Here is a 19,199-nt window from a genome sequence, read left to right on the forward strand (position 1 = left end):
GAGCGGTCGTGCGCGTTGCGGGTGGGAGCGGCGTCGGTCGTGTGGGCGCCGCTCCTTGTCCGGGTCGTACGGGCTCTTCCCGTCCCAGTCCTTGAAGAGGCCGTACAGGATGGGCGGGTGCAGCGACGGGTTGTTGGGCCAGAGCGTGCTCGCGATGAAGTCGGTGTCGGTGAGGAAGGGCATCTTGAGGATCTTGGCGAGGATGGGCTTGACGCCGTCAGAGTCGCGTCCGTCCTCGGTCGCGATCCGCAGCAGCCGCTTCGCCCCGATGACCAGCCCCGTCCGCCCGTACTCGAGCGTGCCGCAGCACCACGGGATCAGCTGCGTGCCAAAGAGTGAGTAGTTGCCTGGCCCGAGCGCCTCCGCCGCCACCCAGTTGAAGCCGCCGTACGCGCAGATCGAGCCGATGAAGACCTTCTTCTGCATGTCCAGGTGCGGCCGGATCCGCGCCAGCACCGTCGGGTTGTGGTGGATCGGCAGCCCGGCGATGAAGATCAGGTCCGTCTGCGGAATGCAGAGCGCCGGGTCGTCAGTCACGAGGTCGATGCCGACCCGCAGCTCCGCCTGCGGGAAGTAGTCGAGGTCCTCGTTGACAAAGCCGATGTCGTCCTTGTTCCAGTCGGCGGGCCGCCGGGTGAGGATCGCCACCTGACGGCGAGGGATCGAAGCGTCAGCGGCTGAGCTCTCGCGTCTCAGCCATCCGCGGCGCGGCGGTCGCGACCTCGTGGCCGGCGTCCTTGGCGAGCGCAGCGAAGATGGGAGTCGAGTTGCCGCCTCCCACGACGGTGATGTGCATGACAGTGCCCTTGTGCCGGGTCGGTGGCAGCGGCGGCAGCGGCGGAGCACAAGGTGCCACAAAGAAGAATTCTTAAGCGACAAGCCTCTCTCACAGCACACTGGCACGACAAGGGCGCAGACTGGCGCGGACTGGCACACACACAGGCTCACCACCGGAGCCGCAAAGAAGAATGTTGCCGGACAACACTGGGCAAAGAAAACGGACACGCCGGAGCCACTGCGCGGAGTCTGCGCGGCGCAGATTTCTTTTTGAAATTTCGCCCAGGGTTTCTTCTTCGGGCCTTGTCGGATTGGGGTCTGTGGACATTGACCTATCCCCAGTCGCGACGTGCCCGCGCTGCGCGTCGGTCGGTCGCGACCTACGCGCCGGCGCTCGCGCACCTAAGTCAAAACAAATAAATCTGCCTAAGTCCAAGCTGGGGCTGGAGTTGATCGAGATCGTTGTGATTGCTTCCCTTTCGCGAGGCGGTGCGGACTGCCGGAGGCCTCGGTCTGCTCCCCTCTGCCCGTGCGACTTTCGCTAACTCCCTCGAGCGTAGATCGTCTCTCTTCGGCGCGCTCGAGCACGTTTGGCACACCAAGTCCAAGAGGCTTTGACTGAGTAGTGAGGGACGGTGTAGAGGATGTAGAGTGTAGAGCGCTGTAGAGCTGTAGAGATGTAGAGCGCTGTAGAGCTGTAGAGCTCTACATCCGCCGCGTGACGAGGCGCCTGCGTTGTAGAGCGATGTAGAGGCGCTCTACAACGTGAAATCTCTACAACAAACTCTATATCAGCGGCGAACGAGGCACGGTCCTCTCCGACATGAGGCGCGTTGCACTTGCCAGTGGCAGTGCTGCCCTGGCCTTCTGTCTGCCCGCCCAATGGGTGGGAGGTGCCTCTGCTGCTGTGGCATGCCTCACGGCTGCGACTGGCCGGCGCCTCGGCGCGTCAGCTCGGCTAGGTGTAGCGATAGTGGCCAGCGCAACTCGCCTGGACTCAACGCTCAGCCACGGAGCTCCCGCACGCGCTGGCGCGAGGCATGGCGCATGCAACGCGTCTGAATGCTCGCCTCGCCTCACGCAAATGCGACCGTCCTCGCAGCCGACAGTCCACCGCCTGCGCTAAAGAAGCACAGCGACGAATGCGGCACCGGCGACGCATGGCAGGCTGGTCATGACGCAGAGTTATAGGGTGTTGTGTGCTGTCAGAGTGACTCTCTGTGTGTCAGGGATAGTCAGGGCCCCGTCCATCAGAGCTCCAGCAAGCTCGGAGACACCCCATTAGTGCGATTCGAGCTCTTTGAGTCACTGGCTTCCAGGCGGTTTGGTTGAGAGGCTCTAAAGCAAAGTCTAAAACAAAAATCGGCTCTGAATCGCTCTACAAAGCAGGCGCTTCGTCACGCGGCGGATGTAGAGCTCTACAGCTCTACAGCGCTCTACATCTCTACAGCTCTACAGCGCTCTACACTCTACATCCTCTACACCCTCCCTCACGCCTCCAGGGCTTTGATTCTTACGACCCACCCGCCAAGGCAGGTGTGCACTCTGCTAGTACTTGTGTGCTCACACCACTACACTGTGGGGGGTGCCCGGGCATGATGTATGTGCGCGTCTGTGCGTGTGTGGGACAGACGTTGTTGCCCTATGCGCGGGGCTTCCCGCGGGGACTCGGACCGAAGACGTAACAGCAGCAATCCGCGCAGTGAAGCGAAAATGGAGGGAAATGGCGAAAACCAAACGATGTGGGCCAAACAAGCCCAAACCTAAGCGCTAAGGAGTTATATGAAGTAAGTGGACGGACCCACCGCCCTAAAAATCTCTGTCCCACTTGGGGAGGGGGTTGACATCGTGATTTCGCGGAAAAAATCTTTTTCTGCCGTGTAAATTCCGGCGTGAAGAGAGGGAAAACCCGACGGGAGGGCACAGACCTACCCTACCTCGGCAGGGCTCCGCCCAAGCAACGAAACACCTTCCTGAAGACGACCCGGTTTGTTGGCCGGCCTCCTCCTCCTCTCCGCCGGCCCTCGCTCGTTCACTCTCTCCTATGCTGCCCGCGCTGCTGGTCTTTGCGCTGTGGAGCCCGCCGCGACCAGCCGTGCTGAAACCACGGATGTGCGCGGGCGCGGCGCCCGCCGCGCCGCCGGTAATGCTGACGCCGGAGCAGGTCGCCATCCTACTGGCGCGGGTACAGGCGCTCGAGTCGCGCGTGGAGGCCCTGGAGCAAGGCTCGCTCTCCGCCCGGATCCCGCGCCGCATCGTGTCGCACTTCGCAAACACGGCCGCTCGGCTGCGCGGCGCGGCTCCGCTGCCAGGCCTGCGTTCGCGCCTGGTCGACGCCGCGACCATCGCCGCAAGCAGCAGCCTGGTGGGGCGGCGCGTCGAGCAGGAGGCGGACGCTTCCGCCGACGACGCGGACGCGGACGCGGACATGATCCGAGCGCTCGCTGAGGCGGAGGCGCTGCTCCAGTCCCTCTCGACCTCCGCGCTCGACTCGCTCACGAGAGGCGACTTCGAGCGGCTGACTTGGTCGGCGGAGCAGATGGCAAAGGTGTCGGCCAAGGTGGTGACGGACCGCGTGGCCTCCGACATCGAGCAGATGGCGAAGGTCTCCGCGAAGGAGATCACGGACCGGGTGGCCTCCGACATCGACAAGGTTTGGCATCCGGCGCCGGCTCCAGTTCGCAGGGCCCTTCCCTGACCTTCTCGGGGCCTTCCCGCAGGTTGTGTCGGACGCGGGCAGGCTCGCCTCGTCGGTGATCCAGCTGCCGGACCTGCCCGACGGGCTCACCCTCCCCGAAGGCATCCAGCTGCCCGAAGGCATCCAGCTGCCGGAGCTGACTGCTGCCGCCGCCTCCGCACCGCCTCCCGCCGTCGCCCCGCCAGCCGCTGGCCGCGTGACGCCCGCGCGGCTCGCCTCGATCCTCCACTCGCGCGACCTGCTCGTTCGGCAGCGCGAGCGGCTGCGGCGCACCCAGCCGGGCGAGGTGACACCTCCTAGACACCTCCTAGACACGTCCTCGACACGTCCTAGACACTTCCTAGACCCGCGGCAGGCAACTCGACACTGGCAGTGAGAGTTGAGAGTTAGCGATGAAGTCCACCCAACAGGTGATCGACCGCGCAATCACCTCGACGCTGGGTGCTCTCAACTCGTCGCTCGCACTCGCGAGCAGGTGCAGCATCGCCTCATCGCCAGAGCACTCGTCCCACGACACGTCCACGACACGCCCACGACACGCCCACGACACGCCACGACACGTCCACGACACGTCCACGACACGCCCACGACACGCCCACGACACGCCCACGACACGCCCCGACACTCCACCACCCGCACCACACAGGCCCACAACACGCCCCGGCGACACGCCCCAGCGACACGCGCCCACGGCACCCGCTCCGCAGGCAGCTCGCCTCGCGCCGCTTGCTCGGCGCCTCCTTCGCGCTCGGCTCCGCCGCCGGCCTGGCGCTGCACTACGCCCTCTCCGGCCTCGGCGGTGCGGGCGCGGCCACCGCCGCCGCCGCAGCGCGCGCGATCGTCGGAGGGTGTTTGCTCGCCTACTCGACCACCCTCGCGAACCAGCTCGGCGCCCTGTCTCGCCTCGCCGCCGCCTTCGCCCTCACCGTCTGGGATTGGATCCTCGACAAGGCCTGTGACTTCTTATGGCGGAGGCGGGAGAGAGCCGCGTGTGACGGTGCGGGGAGGTGCGTGGCTGTAGGTGGGCATCCTCGAAAAGTGGCGCCAGGCGCGCGGCGCACCGGCCGCGAGACTCCCCCCGAGCCTCCCGAGCCTCCCGAGCCTCCCGCGCCTCCCGCGCCTCCCGCCTCCCGCCTCTGCCTCCCATTTCCCGCGAGGCGCCACTCTCCACTCCGCTCTCCGCTGCTCCGCCTCAGGCCGTCTTTGTGTACCGCACGGGCCGCTTGTTCGAGAAGATGGACTCGCAAGTGCAGGCGATGAAGCTCGAGCGAGTGGCGAGGTCCGCTTCTGCAGCGCTCGAGGCGCGCCGCCCCTCCGCCCGCCCACCCGCCCGCCTCCAGCTTGCCCGACCACAAACGCCCATCACCGGCAAGGAACGGGCGCTAGAGAGGTGCTGCCCGCGCCACACCCCTCGTGCCTCGCCGCAGGCCACCGCCTCCTCGCTCGAGTCATGGTTCGCATCCACCAGCACGTCAGTCGGGGCGGGATGGAACGCGACCGCGGCGTCGGCGGCCGGCGCTGCCGCGAGCAGCAGCGCCTCCCTCTCCGCGACGTGGGCGCGCGTCGACCAGGCGGTGGGCAAGGCGTTCGGCGCGAGCAGCGATTGGGTGGCGCAGATCCAGCGCGAAATCTTCAACGAGAGCGCAAAAGTAGAGGAGGCCGCGACCCCGGCAGCCATCGGCAGCGGCGCCAACCGCTCAGGCATAGAGGCGCCTGTCGAGGCCCCGCCCGAGGTGCCGCGACCGTACTTAGCGAGTGACAGCGGGTTCCCGTTTTATTAGTGGCCTGTGTCGCCATGTACCATTTGTCCAGCAGGCATCCAATCTCGAAAGATCTAGTAGAATCTTTACTAGGCGAGGCAGGGGGTAGCGCCAAATTCTCAGAGTTCTCGCGCGCGTCTCTCTCTGTGCGGCCGACAAGCCCGACACGTGATTCCGTGCGGCTCTTGCGGGGAGAGGACGAGAAATCAGGAAAAGACAAAAAGAGCGCAGGGAAGAGCCGCGCCGGCCGCCGCCGCCGCCGCGGCGCATATGCGCCCCCCGGGCGCCGCCCGCGCGACCCGCGCGAGTGTCAGAGACACCGCACTCCCCACGAGACACACACAGCGAGACGTCTCAGTGCTCAGAAGACGTCACACGTCACACCAAAATTCCCAATTTGAATCTGCTATTGGTGGAGTACGCACCAACCTGTACGAAAAGAAACAAAACCAATTGTGGGGAAAGACCTAGAGGACTCGCGCCAAGGGCGCTAGGGGTGGATGGTGGGGCTAGGGGATGGGCGCTAGGGCCGGGCTTCGCGCGGTATGTAAATGACCCGTTTTGCGCCCCTCATCGAGGCCAGGCCACCGAGCAGGGAGCAAGTCAGAGAAGAACAAAGCTGTGTCGCCGCTTGAGTTCGGGCGAGAGGTAGACGTTGCTGTTTTGCAGCCCGAGCCTGTCCAGCTGCGTCCACTCAAGGGTGCTCGCCGTCTCGCTCGTCGAGGCCTCGCTCCGGCCGGAATCTTGCCAAGACGAGATGGAACCGGCAAAGGACGCATCGGGCCCTCCTGTGACGGGGTCGGCGCGGCCGCGCAGAGCGGCTACAGATGGGCGGACCCTTGTCATGCTCTGAGGGGTCTCTGGCCCCTTGCTCAGAGACTCCATCTCACGAGAGCGAGTCACCAATGTCGGCAGGGACCGCGAGTAGCGCAGCCGTGGCGGCTTGCCCAATCCCGTCGGTGGCACCAGCTGAACTCCCGGGGGGAGCAGGAGCGCATCTGCCTCGCCGTTATCTTCTTGCGCCGCCGCGCGGGGCCCTTCTTGCGACGACGAGAGCACAACTGTGTGCGCATCGCCGCACGCAACGCTCGTGCAGCCGTGGACTTTGTCGACGAAGGCACGCAACCGTGACGGCGACTTCCTCTTCGACTGACCTAGAGAGCCCTCGGAGCCGCACTGGATCTCGAGGTTCATACCAATGGTCAAGACGGCGCCGGTTCGCGTCACGACTGCGGTGTGATGCGCTCCACACGCCGCCTCAATCGCATCACGGTGCGAGAGAGCAGGGATGACCTGGGGCTCGAGGCTCTTCCGCTGCCGCCCCAGCTGGCCGAAGCAAGACGAACCCCAGCCCCAGACCTCGCCGTTGGCAGCGACGGCGACAGTGTGCGCACTCCCGCAGCTTACCTGCACAATGGGCGCACCGAGCAGCGCGGCAACCCGGCGCGGGACCGACGAACGGAATTGGCCCGGCGCGAGACAGACTTCCTTCTCCAGGAGGGCCTCCTCGACCCGCGCGTAAAGCATCGCCTGGTCGTGGCTGCAGAGCGCGTCGCCAGAGCGTAGAAGGGTCAGCACCCCCGCCCAAGCCTGCTCCTTCTCCTTTTCTGGTCGCAGCTTGGCCACGACGTCTAGGTCAGAGTAGCTGAGCGGCGCTCCTCGGGCCAGTCGGAGAGACAACCTGCGGAGCTGAGCCTGGCTCGCGGCGACGCTCGAGGTTGTTAGACCGAGCCGATTGTCTGCGCAGTAGCCCCACGTCCATACCTCCGAGTTGCGGCACATGAGCGCGCTGTGGTTGGCGCCGGCGGACACCTGGATGACGTCGAGCTGCTGCCGCGTCACCTCGTCGATCTCGACGGGGGAGCTTGAGTCGACGTGGTCGCCGTGGCCGAGGCAGCCGGCAGCACCCGATCCCCATGCCAGCACGTGCAGCTCCCGTTGGTCGTGGGAGCGGAAAGTGGCGACGGTGTGCTGTGCGCCGCAGGCAATCTCTCGCCAGCCCCACGTGCGGTCCTCCACGCCGGCGACAAACTCCGCCCAACTGCCGCGCGCATGGAGGACCTTGCGGCGGAGGACGTCGGCGTCCTCGATCACACACGCCCCGTCAATGCCCGATGCCTCATCCCCGAGGCTGAAGCGCATGGAGCTCTTCGATCTCGTCAGCATGGGAAGCATCGGCCGGTTTTCGCTCTGGGGGAAGCTATCGCACGTCTTCAACAGGTTTGGAGGCGGTAACGACACCGGCTGCGGGCACGGCTTGCGGTGTCCAAGACCGAGTTGACCAGAGTCATTCAGCCCCCACAGGAATGCTTCTCCAGTGTGCGTGACGGCACTCGCGTGTTGTGCTCCGCACGCCACTTTGAGGGCATCCCTTCCCGCCAGTGCGGGCACCGGCTTGGCACTAAATGCACCCACCGCAGAGTTGCCCAGCTGGCCGGCGAGGTTGCAGCCGCTGGCAAAGACGTCTCCAGACTTGAGCAGTAGGATGGTGAAGTCGGCGCCGCAAGCAACCATGACGACAGTGTTCTCTTCTGATAGCTTTCGGAATGCGAGGGACGGCGGGACCGCATGGCTGCCTCGATACTCGTCGTCGAGACCAAGCTGGCCCCGCACCGCACGCCCCCAGCCAACGACATGCGGCATATCAGCGAGAGGTCAATCGGTGACGGAAGCACGGATGCTGCCAACAACTGAGCGGAGCGAAACCGTCGATGAAGGCAAACACTGGCTGTGAATAGGTAAGCGACGTGTTTTCTTCTCAATAACAAGGTCTGTGACGCACCGCAACCCCTCCAAGCCATTGCCAGCTATTTTTTTCTCAATAGACAATAGTCAAACTCAAAGCGTCATGGGACTGACGGACGGACTGTGTCTGTGAATGAATGGACCTTTTCCTGGAAATCTGCCCGTCGGCTCTGAGTGTTTGTCCTTCGCTACTGTCCGCCGTGGCCCGTGGGTGTGCGCGATGTGGTGCGCGACGGACGTGGTTCACGCTAAACGAGCTCTAACTGAAAAAGTGCTTCTCACGCCTCCGAGCGACGAGCACGCCCGGGCGCGTTGCCACACCGCACACCGACGGTCGTCTAGGCGAGCTCGGCGACGATGACTCGCGTCCGCTCGAGCAGCTCGTTGAGGTACTCGGCCAGCAGGGCCTGCAGCGCCGACCCCGACGGCATGCCCAGCACAACCTCACCCATCTGGTCCTGCAGCGCCGACTGCAGCTCGAGCGGCCCGCACACGGGCTCGGCCGTGGCAACCTGCCCGCGCAGAGTCTCCTCCCACTCGTCCGGCTTCGCGGCGAGCACGGCGCGCAGCGCAGCCGCGAGCCCCGAGCCATCCTCCAGCCTCGGCTCGACCAGCGCAAGCAGCCGCTCGGCCGCGAAGAGCTGCAGCACCTCGCGCAGCATCTCGACGAGCCCCTCCATGCCTGCGGCGGAGTGCGCGACGGACCTCAGGCGAGGAGAGCCGGCAGCGGGGCTGCGGCAGTCGCCGCGCGGGGGGGCCGCGCGCACCGTCCTTGTCCGCCTTTGACATGTACGCCTTGATGGTCGCGACAAATCCGTCGTCCAGCGAGCCGCCGCGCTCGCGGATGGCGGCCCGCACGGCCGCCGCCCGCTCCGCTGGGATCGGCACCTCGAACTCGCCGCTCTCGGACGCGGCGATCTGGAGGATCGCCTGCGCTTTTGAGCCGTCATCCTGAATCTTCTCATCCGCGAGCCGGAGCAGCGTCTCGACGGAGCTGGCGACACTGCTCGCGAGCTCCGCGATCGAATCGCGATCCGCCTCATCGTCGGCCGCGTCTGCCAGCTCGGCCAGCCGCAGGAAAAAGCGCTGGTCAATGGCCTTCATGTCGTTTGCCACTATTGCCGTGAGCCCGTCGAGCGGCGCGGCCCGCAGCTTGGCGATCAATGCGTCCTGCGCTTCCGTGGCTTGCGCGACGCAGACAGTACTCCGCGCACAGGCAGCATGAGCGCGCGGGGACAGCAGGCGCGGAGACGCGTGGAGCGCCAACGCTGTTGTGAGTGCGACTGCGAAGAGCATCGACACCTCGCAAAATAACGCACTTCGTTGAAAAATAAAATATTCTTAGCTTCAAGCCCCCCTCCGAGACTAGAGACAGTCACCACCCGTACACAGGAGAGATGGGAGTGCCCCCCGCCCCCACTTGCCCTGACTACACAGGATAGCGTGCCCCGATAACGGCGACACATAGTGGGGGACACTGCGCAAGGAGGGGGTGCGAAGGCTCATTGGGGTACTAGGTGGGACCATGAGGGGGGGTGGGCGGGGTCCTGTGGGGGTGAAATGTTGCGCGGCGAATTCGAACCTACCCCCTCGCCGCGCCGATCCTCACGCGGAGGGTAAAACCCTGTGGGACAAAACCCCCCCGCGGTCGGCAGTCTTCAGAGTGGACCCCCCCCTCCCCATGCCTACATGGGCACGCAGGGGGCGGCTCAGACCGAGGCGCTGCAGCGGAAGCTGGATGCCGTCGTTGAGGTGCTGAGCGCCGTCAAGAAGACCGCGCCGCAGGTGCGCAAGGCGGTGCGGCCGCTGCAGGACGCCGAGGCGATGCGCGTGATCGCGACGCTGCAAGAGTTTGAGGAGAAGATCGCCGGCGAGCGCGAGGCGTTCCTCGAGGGCGATGTTTTCTCCAGCGAGCTCTCGTTCGACGCCGCCTACTCGCAGCTCAACGCCGTTGCGTCGCACATGGCCGACCTCGAGCGCGAGAGCCACAAGATGTCCGACCTAGCGGAGCTGTTCGAGTTTGGGGACAAGGTGCAAGCGGCCAGGGAGACCATGGCCAAGATGCAGGACGAGCGCATCAGAATCAAGGGCGTGTGGGACCTGCAGTGCATCGTCCAGTCGCAGCTCGACGAGTGGAGGCAGGTGCTGTGGACCGACGTCAGCGTGGGCGAGATGGAGGACGAGACCAAGACCTTCACCAAGATGGTGCGCGGTCTCGACAAGACCGTACGGGACTGGAACGCGTACCGGGGCGTGGACATGCTTGTCAAGAACTTTGCGATGACCGTCCCGTGCATCGCCGACCTCAAGTCGCCGTCCATGCGCGACCGCCACTGGGAGAAGCTCATGTCGATCACGTCAAAGACGATCGACATCCACAACCCGAACTTCAAGCTGAGCGACATGCTCGATCTCGAGCTGCACAACTTTGTGGACGACGTGAGGTGGGACACAAGAATTTCCGCTGCTTCCTCTCGGCCGAGCCTCCACCGCTGCCCGACATGCAGACCGTGCCCGAGGGTATCATGCAGTCGTCCATCAAGGTTGCCAACGAGCCGCCGACGGACATCAAGTCGAACCTCCGCTCGGCGTTGTCGCTCTTTTCGCAAGAGACATTTGAGAAGTCGACCAAGCCGGTCTTCCACCGCCCGATGCTGCTCGGCCTGTGCTTCTTCCACGCACTCTGTCTTGGCCGTCGCAAGTTCGGGTTCATGGGCTTTTCGCGCCAGTATCCGTACAACAACGGTGACCTTACTGTGTGCGCCGCCGTGCTGCAAAACTACCTCGAGGCCAACGAGCAGACGCCGTGGCAGGATGTGCGCTACATCGCGGGCGAGATTATGTACGGTGGACACATCACCGACCCGTGGGACCGGCGAGTCACCAACACGTACCTCGAGGTGCTCCTCAACCCCGACCTCACCGACGAAAAGTCGCGCTTCCAGCTGGCGCCCGGCTTTGCGCCGCTGCTCGAGGGAAGCTTCGAGGACTACCGGCAGTACATTGAGGTGGCCTCGCCGCCCGAGTCGCCCATCCTCTTTGGCATGCACCCGAACGCCGAGATCTCTCTCCTAATCTCTCTCTGCAACAACCTCTTTTTCACCATCCTCTCCGTCTCGGGCGGCGGCGGCGGCGGCGGCGGCGGCGGGGGCAAGGAGGAGAAGGTCAAGTCGGTGCTGGAAGGCATTGAGGAGCTGCTGCGGGAAGAGTTCAACATGGTTGAGATCAAGTTGCGTATCAAGAACAAGGGCGATCCGTACCTCGTCTTCCTTCTGCAGGAGCTCGAGCGCATGAACCTCGTCCTCAACACAATGAAGTCGCAGCTGACGGAGCTCTCGCTCGGCCTCTCGGGCGCGCTCAACATCTCCGACGCGATGGATGCGCTCATAAATTCGCTGTACCTGAACCAGGTCCCGCCCGCGTGGCTCAAGATCTGCGGCCAGATTGGACCGACCGGTACATACAACCGGAAGACCCTCAGCGCCTGGTACGACGACCTGCAGCTTCGATGGAAGCAGCTGGAGGACTGGTCGGCGCCGACCAAGCCGCTGGAGGAGTGTCCACCTTCGGTTTGGATCTCGGGGACGTTCAACCCGATGGGCTACGTCACGGCGTGCATGCAAGTCACGGCGCGCAAGGAGGGGTACTCTCTCGATGAGATGCGCGTGCAGGCCGAGGTGACGGACGTGCTCGACATCAGCACAGTAGAGGTACAGCCCGAGCGCGGTACCAACATCCATGGCCTCTTCATGGAGGGCGCCAGGTGGGACATCGCGAGCAACTGCATCGCGGAGTCATTCCCCAAGGAGCTCCACCCAGTGATGCCGATGATTCACGTCATCGCCGTCACCGTCGATCAGCTCAAGACGGAGGGAGTCTACCAGTGCCCAATTTTCATGACCACGATCCATGGGCCAACCTTCGTCTTTGCCGCACCGCTGCGCACCACCGTCCCCGCACACAAGTGGATCCTGGCGGGCGTAGCCATGGTGATGCAACCAGACTAGGCAACTCTGGGGGGTTTGCACTGAGACTTGTACGGTGTTGGGCGTGGGCGTCGTGTTGAAGTGTGTGTCCTCATAAATTCGTGTCGCACACGTGTGCTAGCACGTGTGTGTGTGTGTGTGCTGCGCGCGCGCGGAGAGTTTTTTTGCTTTTTATTGGGGTGTGTGTTTTTCTAGATATCGACTAGTCAGTGGGGCGGGGCGCCGCGCGCGCACAATGGCTCGCTTCAAAAGGTTGCCTTCTGCGCGGCTTGCTCGCATTTTTGCTGCGTCTATACGGAGACAACATCAAACTCAGTCCATCGTATCCGCGACGCCGGGTATGGCCGCTTCCCGGTGAGCCCTCGCAGACCGGCTCATCTGCCTCATCTCGATGGCTGCGCGCAACGCCTCCGCCTCGTCGATCTCAGCGAATCGCGGCGTGCGATACTTGCTCGCGGCAGCTTTTGCCCCGCCCGGACTCGCTTGTGTGGTTGCGCGCAGCACGTCGTCGGAGGTCGCCCGAGCGAGCGGGACGCACGTCCTCTGGCCGCCGCCCAATGTCGTCGTGCGTGGACCGCCGCTGGCGTCCAGGTCAAACCGCCTGAAGCGACTGCGCGCCCGTAGAATGCGCAGAACGAGAAAGAGGGCCATGGCTGTGCCACTCAGCGCCACAAGCACCCCCAGCGTGACAACAGCCCCTTGAGGTAGCTGCTCGAGGTAGGCCTCGGCCCCGCCGAATATCGTGGCGCGTTCATCACCTTGGCCTTCCGGCATCGGCGGTGGGGCGGGCGGCAGCAGCGCAGGGCACGCCATAAGGATCTCGCCCGCACCGCCCTGCCTGCTAAGTTTGTGATGCGTCTCGATGTCGAACTGGAACTGCTGCTTGCTGCCTCCCTCCAGCACGAGCACCAGCCTTCCCAGCGACAGGTCGGACGGCTCCTGAGCGGCAAGGCTGCAGCGCTGCTTGTTGGTGGGCGCCAGCACCTCGCCGCCAAAGTCCATTGCGACGCGCGCCGAGGGTCGCCAGTCAACCACCTTCACAAATACCGTGTACCGGCTGAGGCCCTCCTCCACACTCGCTCGAGACGAGAGACGATACGTCAGCCCAAGGTCGCAGGCTCCACCGCTGGCCCACACCGGCGGCCAGGGCAGCTCTCCGCGAGCGAGCGCAGTAGCCGCGAGCAGCAACGTAACGATCTCACGCCGAGGAGGCGCGGCGGACGCGGCGCGCATGATACTACGCGGCGACGGGCTTTCCACTCCGCGCTTACTCTCGGTTCTGAAATGTCCGGGATTAGATGCAACTATCTAGATACACTGGACGGGTCTTGAGCTCTTGACCGCTCGTCATCATGTGGGCTCCGTCATATGCACGGCGGTGGCGAGCGCGAGGCGGGCGCGGCGGGCGCGCGCGCCGCCGCCTGGTAGCCGGCAGCCAGCGCGATCACAAAGTGCTCCATTGTGTGTGGGCGAGCGAGCCGGCGCAGGGTGGTGAATTGCTCGGCTCGCTGTTTCATTAACGGTGCCATCAGTACACGCAATCACAGACAGGGACGCGGGATGCTGAAACGAGAGGAGAGAGACACGTGTGTTAGATTTATCTTTTAGATATCTTTCACCGCACACCGGCCTGGACTTTCTTTGTTTCTAGAAGGACTTCGGCGGCAGGCCGCCCCTCCTGTCTCTGTCAACCCCCGCAGCTCCGCGTCCCCCGGCAATGGCAGCGGCCGCCCCGTTTCCAGCGGTCGCGTCATCTTCGCAGTTCAAGCTCGTGCTTGGAGAGAGAGAGAGATTTTTATTAACCAACAAGAAAGCACGACTTCTTCTCTCGAGAGAGATTTTTAGAAGCCAACAAGAAATGTGTCACACAGAGTGATTTGCGCTCGGCAGCTTGTCGACTACCAGCCGGAGCCGGAGTCGGAACCGTAGCCGAGATGGTCTTCGAGGGCGTCGAATATGTCATTCGCCTCGCTAGTGGAGCCGGTGCCGCACGAGTCGCGGTCGGAGGAGGAGTCGTCGGAGGAGCGGTGGGACGCCTCGCGCTTGTCGCGCCTGATGCGCTCTGCGAGGGGGCCGGGGTCGTGGTCGTCGTGCTCGAGCGTCGGGTAGGTAGCGCGCCTTGCGACCTTGTCGGCCGAGCTGCCATCCCAGTAGAAGGTGTACCAGTCGCCGCGGGGGTAGAACCAAGCGTTGACCAACCTGTACCGTCCGAGAGCGGCCGCCTGAGCGGCCTGAGCGGCCGCCTGAGCAGCCGCCTTTGCAGCAGCCTCCTCGGCCGCTGCAGCGGCGATAGCCGCTGCTTTGGCCTTGGCGCGCTTCTTGTCGTTTTGCCTTGTCTTCTTCTTGCTCTTCAGGTCGTCATCAAGTGACCGGCTGACTCGCCAGAGGTCGTGCTCTGGACGACTGGGGCAGGGCGACTCACCGGAGGTGAAGGGGGACGAGGGCGGAGGCAGGCTCAGCTGCTCTCCGTTGACCTCGTGTTGGTTGCAGAACCCGTTGGTTCCGTGGCAGTCGCGCACTGTGTCGTGAGGGTTGTATAATTCGAGAGGGAATCGGGCCAGCGCTTCCGGAAGAGAGAGAGGAAGACGGGTCGAGCGCAAACAGTAGATGAAATCGACGACGTAGCCGCCGCCGCGCCGCCGCCCGCCCTCGTGGCCACCGTAGACGCGGCTGAGGAAGAGGTCGGCGGTGCGCCCGCTGGGCGGGCAGGCCTTGAAGAAGTTGTTCAGAGAAGTGCGAGTGTTGAGGCCGCGCGCAGCGGCCTGTATCTTGGTGATGAGGATCGTGATGATGATGGTGCCCTTGCGCAGCAGGAACGCGCGCATCGCCCGCTGAACGCGGGTCGCTGCGGCTTCCTGTGCGAGCCCCAGTCGGATGTTCCGCAGCGTGGAGGTCATTGCTGCGATGTCGTCATGCCCAGCAGCCACCCCAGCCTCGCCAAAGGCGCCAGCGAGGCTGGGCAAGCCCGGCAGCTCTGGCGAGCCATCGCGGCCGGCAGCAGGCCCACCTGGGTTCGAACTGGAGGCCAGTCGATCGCAGTCGGGCGCTGACCCGACCGAGCCAGGCGAGGAGTGCTCTGCTGCTGGCTCTGGTCGATTCGGTGCCTCATAAAGCGTCGGCGAGATTGAAAGTTTGTGCAGCACGAATCCGACGCGCTCCGTCTCGTCGGCGTCAGTAGGCGCCATGAGGCCGTCTGAGACCGTGGAGACGAGGCCGGGCGCAGCCGTGGCCGGCCGCGCGGCGGCGCCGGACAAGGCGAGCGAGAGCGAAGCGACCAGCTGATAAGGAGGACTTTCTCTTCTCTCGTGCTTGGTGGCGCCGCCGCTGCTAGAGGGGAACACTCACTTCCGCCGCCGAGCTAGCCGCCGAGATGTGAAGCTGCAGCGCAAGCAATCAATGGGAGGGGGGAAACCTCTCCTTCTACTCGAGTGAGGGATTGATTGTCCTCTATTCCGAAAAGGACAGAGAAAGAAAAACTTCGGCGACATGAGCTAGAGCGGCGTGGGCCGAGCGGAGAGAGAATGAGAAGCGTGGCGGCACAGGCGCTGCTGACGCTCTACACTGCTCTCGCTCGGCCGCTCGATCAAACCGCGCTCGATCACGTCGTCGCGACTCTGTCCGACTTGGTCGCGAGCGAGGTCGAGACGGGGATACGAGCAGTGCACGCACACGAATTGGCGTTGGGCTCGCGGGATCCATGCTTCTCTTCTGCGGCTGGAGCGCACCTCCGCGCCCGCTGCTGCACCTACTACTCGGCTCTCGCCGCCGCTCTGATCGAGGCACGCTTCGGATTCGATTCCAGCATGGCAGAAGTCAACGCGACAAAGGGCGTCGGCAGATTCTACGGGCTCATGGCGGCGTGGTTTCTCCAGCCACCGGCTCAGGCTACCGACGACGAGAAGCAAAGGGCGCGGAAACTCGCTCGCGAGGCAGCGCATGGCGGATTTCGGGACGGCATGTCGGGACTGCATTCCGCCGCGGGTAGGCTGCCCGGCCCGCTCGGGAGGTATTGGGCCGACATTGCCGTGGGCGGGGTGCGGGGCACGCTCTGGCGGTGTGAGGCGGGCACCGTGCACACCTTTCTGGTCTTTCGACCGGCGGGGCCCTCGGCGGTCTCCGATGCGGACGTGCTTCTCGACGTGACGCTCCGCCAGAATCTCCTCGTGGCCGATTGGCTGGAGGACCGCCACTACGAGGCGTGCGCCGCCGACGGCCTCCTCGCCGCCGAGCCCGACTGGTGGGTTGGTACTGCAGAGCAGCTCGGCGGGCTGCTGTCGGCGGATTCGCTGCGCGAGAATATGCGGCGCGTGTACGAGGCAGCGGGCGATGACCTCGAGAGCGCACCTTGGGCGGATGAGCGGACGCTGCAATACATGCACACGCTGCGAAACGCGCAGCTGTATGCGATTGACAGCCCGGCACGGCGCGCTCAGCGGTGCCGCATGGTCACGCGATGACATAGGTCTCCACTCGTTATCTCCCTCTCTGGATATTAACTACGTCGCAGGGCGCTACGTCGTACCGTGTGTGGGTGTCGTGCGGCACATATCGCGCGAGCATGCGCGCGAGTATCTCTCGCGCGAGATGGCGGATCGGGATGGCGCGGCGCCCCGTCCGGGTCCGTCCGCCGATGGCGATGCTCGATGCCGCCGGCTGCGCGCGGTGTCGTTCGTCTCGTTATCTGGCCGCAGATTATGGCTTGAATAGTATACAGCGTCGCCGTGTGCGGTGTGCCCCCTGGCAGAGACCGCGCCCGCGCGCAGTCCTGGCGCAGTCGCCCAGTCCGCCGCGTACACACCCTGTTAGGACTGTTACACAGAGTTCAGTGGGTCAGTCAGTGCGTGGTAAATATTTTAATATTTGGTCACAGAAAGTACACACGGCAAAATATAGCTTCGCGCGTTACCTGTGTCGGCAGTCGGGCGTGCGCGGCTGGGCGAGCCGCACGCATCCACTCTCCGCGTGGGCCCTAGATGGACGGCGCACACCCTACCTCGCCCGGCACGCAATCTCTCCACGCTGGCCTCTCTCCGAACAGCTCCTGCCCCTACCGCTGCAACCCGCGCGTCCCCTTTACCTCAGCAACACCCCTTCTTCGCCTCCGCGGCAGCCTGCCCGTTCTGCCCCGCAATCACGATGCCCGAGCCGCCCGGCCGCGGCTGTGGCGTGTTCTTGGGCAGCTTGCGCGCGATCGCGACAAAGAGCTCGTTCACGTTGGTCGCCGTCTTCGCGCTCGTCTCCATGAAGAAGATGCCGTTGTCGCTCGCATACGACTCCGCCTCCTCCGGCTCCACCTTGCGCTTGGACGCCAAGTCAGACTTGTTGCCCGCAAGCGCAATCACGATGTTTGGGTTGCCCTGCCTCTGCAGCTCCTTCACCCACTGCTTCCCGCGCTGGAACGTGTCCTGCGCGGCAGCGAACGCTCCTCAGGCCGCGACGGGCGCAGGGGAGGACGGCCGCGGCGCGGCAGACGCGCGCGCAGGGCGCGCGCAGCGCACGCGGCGCGGCAGACGCGCGCAGCAGGCGCGTGCAGAGCCGGCCCTCGCGCGGGAATGGCTGGAGGGGGGTACGGCCGGGGGGGCGCCGGGGCGGCGCGCTCGCGAGGGCGCGTGCAGCGGGCGCGCGCTCGCGCACCCTGTTTGTGATGTCGTACACGACGATTGCTGCAGCAGCGCCCCGGTAGTACATGGGCGCGAGCGAGTGGTACCGCTCCTGGCCGGCCGTGTCCCAAATCTCAAACTTGACGGTCGTGTCGTTGAGCGCGACCGTCTGCGTCAGAAACGCAGCGCCAATGGTGGACTCCTGGTACTCGAAGAACTGCCCGCGCACAAAGCGCAGCACAAGCGAGCTCTTCCCGACTGCGCTGTCGCCGAGCAGCACGAGCTTGAACTGGAAGACGCGACCGCTGGCCGGCGGGGCGGCCGCTGCCATTGCGGGGGGGGGACGCGGAGCTGCGGGGGTTGACAGAGACAGGAGGGGCGGCCTGCCGCCGAAGTCCTTCTAGAAACAAAGAAAGTCCGCGCCGGTGTGCGGTGAAAGATATCTAAAAGATAAATCTAACCCACGTGTCTCTCTCCTCTCGTTTCAGCATCCCGCGTCCCTGTCTGTGATTGCGTGTACTGGTGGCACCGTTAATGAAACAGCGAGCCGAGCAATTCACCACCCTGCGCCGGCTCGCTCGCCCACACACAATGGAGCACTTTGTGATCGCGCTGGCTGCCGGCTACCAGGCGGCGGCGCGCGCGCCCGCCGCGCCCGCCTCGCGCTCGCCACCGCCGTGCATGGTGGCGGAGCTCGGGCTCTCTCTCCCGACCGCGGTCGGCTCGGCGGCGGCGGCCGCCGAGCCGCGAGGGCACAGCGGCATGACCGCGCGCTGGTACCCGGTCGCGCTGTCGGAGCAGCTGGGGACGGAGCGTCCCTTCGCCACCCGCCTCTTTGGCGAGCCCATCGTCCTCTACCGCGACCGGCTCGGCGCGCCGGTCGCCGTCGCCGACGTGTGCCCGCACCGGTCGGCGCCGCTCTCGATGGGCGACGTCGAGGAGGGCCAGCTGCGCTGCTTCTACCACGGCTGGGCGTTCGGGGAGGAGGGTCGGTGCACGAGCATCCCCACCATCCCCGGCGGCAAGGTGCCCGCCAGGACGGCCAGCTGCGAGAGCTACGCCGTCGAGGAGCGCGCGGGCGCGTTGTGGGTGTGGCGCGGCAACGCCCTCTCGGCGGACGGGCGTCGGCTGCCCGAGGCCCCTGCGGAGGGGCTGTCCGTCTGCACCGTGCTCGACTACGAGTGCGACTGGGCCGCCGTGGTGGCGCACCGACTCGACGCCGAGCCGCTCGCCGCCGCCAGCCCGCTGCTGCGCGCCCTGTCTGCCGGCGCCGCCCTCGGGGAGGCGAGCTTCGACGGCCCGACGGTGGCGCGGTCGTCGGCGAGCGAGCCGCGGCTGGGCGAGGAGGTGAGCGTGCAGCCGATCGCGCCCGGCCGCTGCCGCGCCCTCGCTCGCCACTCCTTCCCTCCCTCGCCGCTGCTCGGCGCGCTGCAGTCTCTGCCGGGCGGCGAGGCGCTTCTCTGCCGCGCGGTGCGGGCGGAGGCGACGCGCGCGGCGGCGGAGGGGTACGAGGCCCTGCGCGCGCGCGGCGGCGGCGGCGGCGCGGCGTCGCCCTCGTCGGTCGGCGGGGGTGCCCTCTTCCGCGAGTGGTTTGCGCGTGCGGAGGAGGCGGAGGGCAGCCTGTACTTTGCGG

At 65.3% G+C, this 19,199-nt stretch overlaps 8 protein-coding genes across 8 annotated transcripts in view; 3 read left to right on the forward strand and 5 right to left on the reverse strand.

The window, feature by feature from the left end:
• The window catches only part of EMIHUDRAFT_459530 (hypothetical protein), a gene marked incomplete at its 3' end in the record, with an annotated part of 1,819 nt that extends 967 nt beyond the window's left edge, over positions 1–852 (reverse strand). The window contains exons 1-2 of the mRNA XM_005765994.1: positions 722–852; positions 71–648 (exon numbers count right to left, since the gene is read on the reverse strand). Coding sequence (XP_005766051.1) covers positions 71–648; positions 722–796 — 653 coding nt within the window. The 5' untranslated portion in view covers positions 797–852. The remainder of the gene's footprint in view (positions 1–70; positions 649–721) is intronic.
• Positions 853–2,800: 1,948 nt separating this feature from the next.
• EMIHUDRAFT_445828 (hypothetical protein) lies at positions 2,801–5,325 on the forward strand. The gene is made up of 7 exons (XM_005765995.1): positions 2,801–3,430; positions 3,498–3,761; positions 3,886–3,950; positions 4,183–4,426; positions 4,497–4,523; positions 4,672–4,776; positions 4,903–5,325. The coding sequence occupies exons 1-7, from the start codon at positions 2,822–2,824 to the stop codon at positions 5,254–5,256; spliced, it is 1,668 nt and encodes a 555-aa protein (XP_005766052.1). The 5' UTR covers positions 2,801–2,821; the 3' UTR covers positions 5,257–5,325.
• A 513-nt stretch (positions 5,326–5,838) lies between these two features.
• EMIHUDRAFT_246792 (hypothetical protein) lies at positions 5,839–7,878 on the reverse strand (the record flags this gene model as incomplete). Its single annotated transcript, XM_005765996.1, has 1 exon — positions 5,839–7,878. The coding sequence occupies one exon, from the start codon at positions 7,876–7,878 to the stop codon at positions 5,839–5,841; it is 2,040 nt and encodes a 679-aa protein (XP_005766053.1).
• A 343-nt stretch (positions 7,879–8,221) lies between these two features.
• Positions 8,222–9,281, reverse strand: EMIHUDRAFT_470712 (hypothetical protein). The gene is made up of 2 exons (XM_005765997.1): positions 8,748–9,281; positions 8,222–8,662 (listed from the first exon to the last, which is right to left on the reverse strand). The coding sequence occupies exons 1-2, from the start codon at positions 9,274–9,276 to the stop codon at positions 8,319–8,321; spliced, it is 873 nt and encodes a 290-aa protein (XP_005766054.1). The 5' UTR covers positions 9,277–9,281; the 3' UTR covers positions 8,222–8,318.
• A 1,200-nt stretch (positions 9,282–10,481) lies between these two features.
• On the forward strand, positions 10,482–11,987 carry EMIHUDRAFT_76516 (hypothetical protein; the record flags this gene model as incomplete). Its single annotated transcript, XM_005765998.1, has 1 exon — positions 10,482–11,987. One exon carries the CDS (start codon positions 10,482–10,484, stop codon positions 11,985–11,987), a length of 1,506 nt encoding a protein of 501 aa, XP_005766055.1.
• Positions 11,988–13,864: 1,877 nt separating this feature from the next.
• Positions 13,865–14,863, reverse strand: EMIHUDRAFT_119806 (hypothetical protein; the record flags this gene model as incomplete). Its single annotated transcript, XM_005765999.1, has 1 exon — positions 13,865–14,863. The coding sequence occupies one exon, from the start codon at positions 14,861–14,863 to the stop codon at positions 13,865–13,867; it is 999 nt and encodes a 332-aa protein (XP_005766056.1).
• A 1,942-nt stretch (positions 14,864–16,805) lies between these two features.
• Positions 16,806–17,961, reverse strand: Rab5b-2 (Rab5b, rab family GTPase). Its single transcript, XM_005766000.1, has 2 exons — positions 17,601–17,961; positions 16,806–17,371 (listed from the first exon to the last, which is right to left on the reverse strand). The coding sequence occupies exons 1-2, from the start codon at positions 17,895–17,897 to the stop codon at positions 17,045–17,047; spliced, it is 624 nt and encodes a 207-aa protein (XP_005766057.1). The 5' UTR covers positions 17,898–17,961; the 3' UTR covers positions 16,806–17,044.
• Positions 17,962–18,247: 286 nt separating this feature from the next.
• EMIHUDRAFT_246799 (hypothetical protein) lies at positions 18,248–18,913 on the forward strand (the record flags this gene model as incomplete). Its single annotated transcript, XM_005766001.1, has 1 exon — positions 18,248–18,913. A coding segment is annotated over one exon (666 nt), but the record flags the coding sequence as incomplete, so codon positions are not given.
• Between the last annotated feature and the right edge of the window lie 286 nt (positions 18,914–19,199).

This window comes from Emiliania huxleyi (genome assembly GCF_000372725.1).
Source record: "Emiliania huxleyi CCMP1516 unplaced genomic scaffold EMIHUscaffold_529, whole genome shotgun sequence".
NCBI lineage: Eukaryota > Haptophyta > Isochrysidales > Noelaerhabdaceae > Emiliania > Emiliania huxleyi.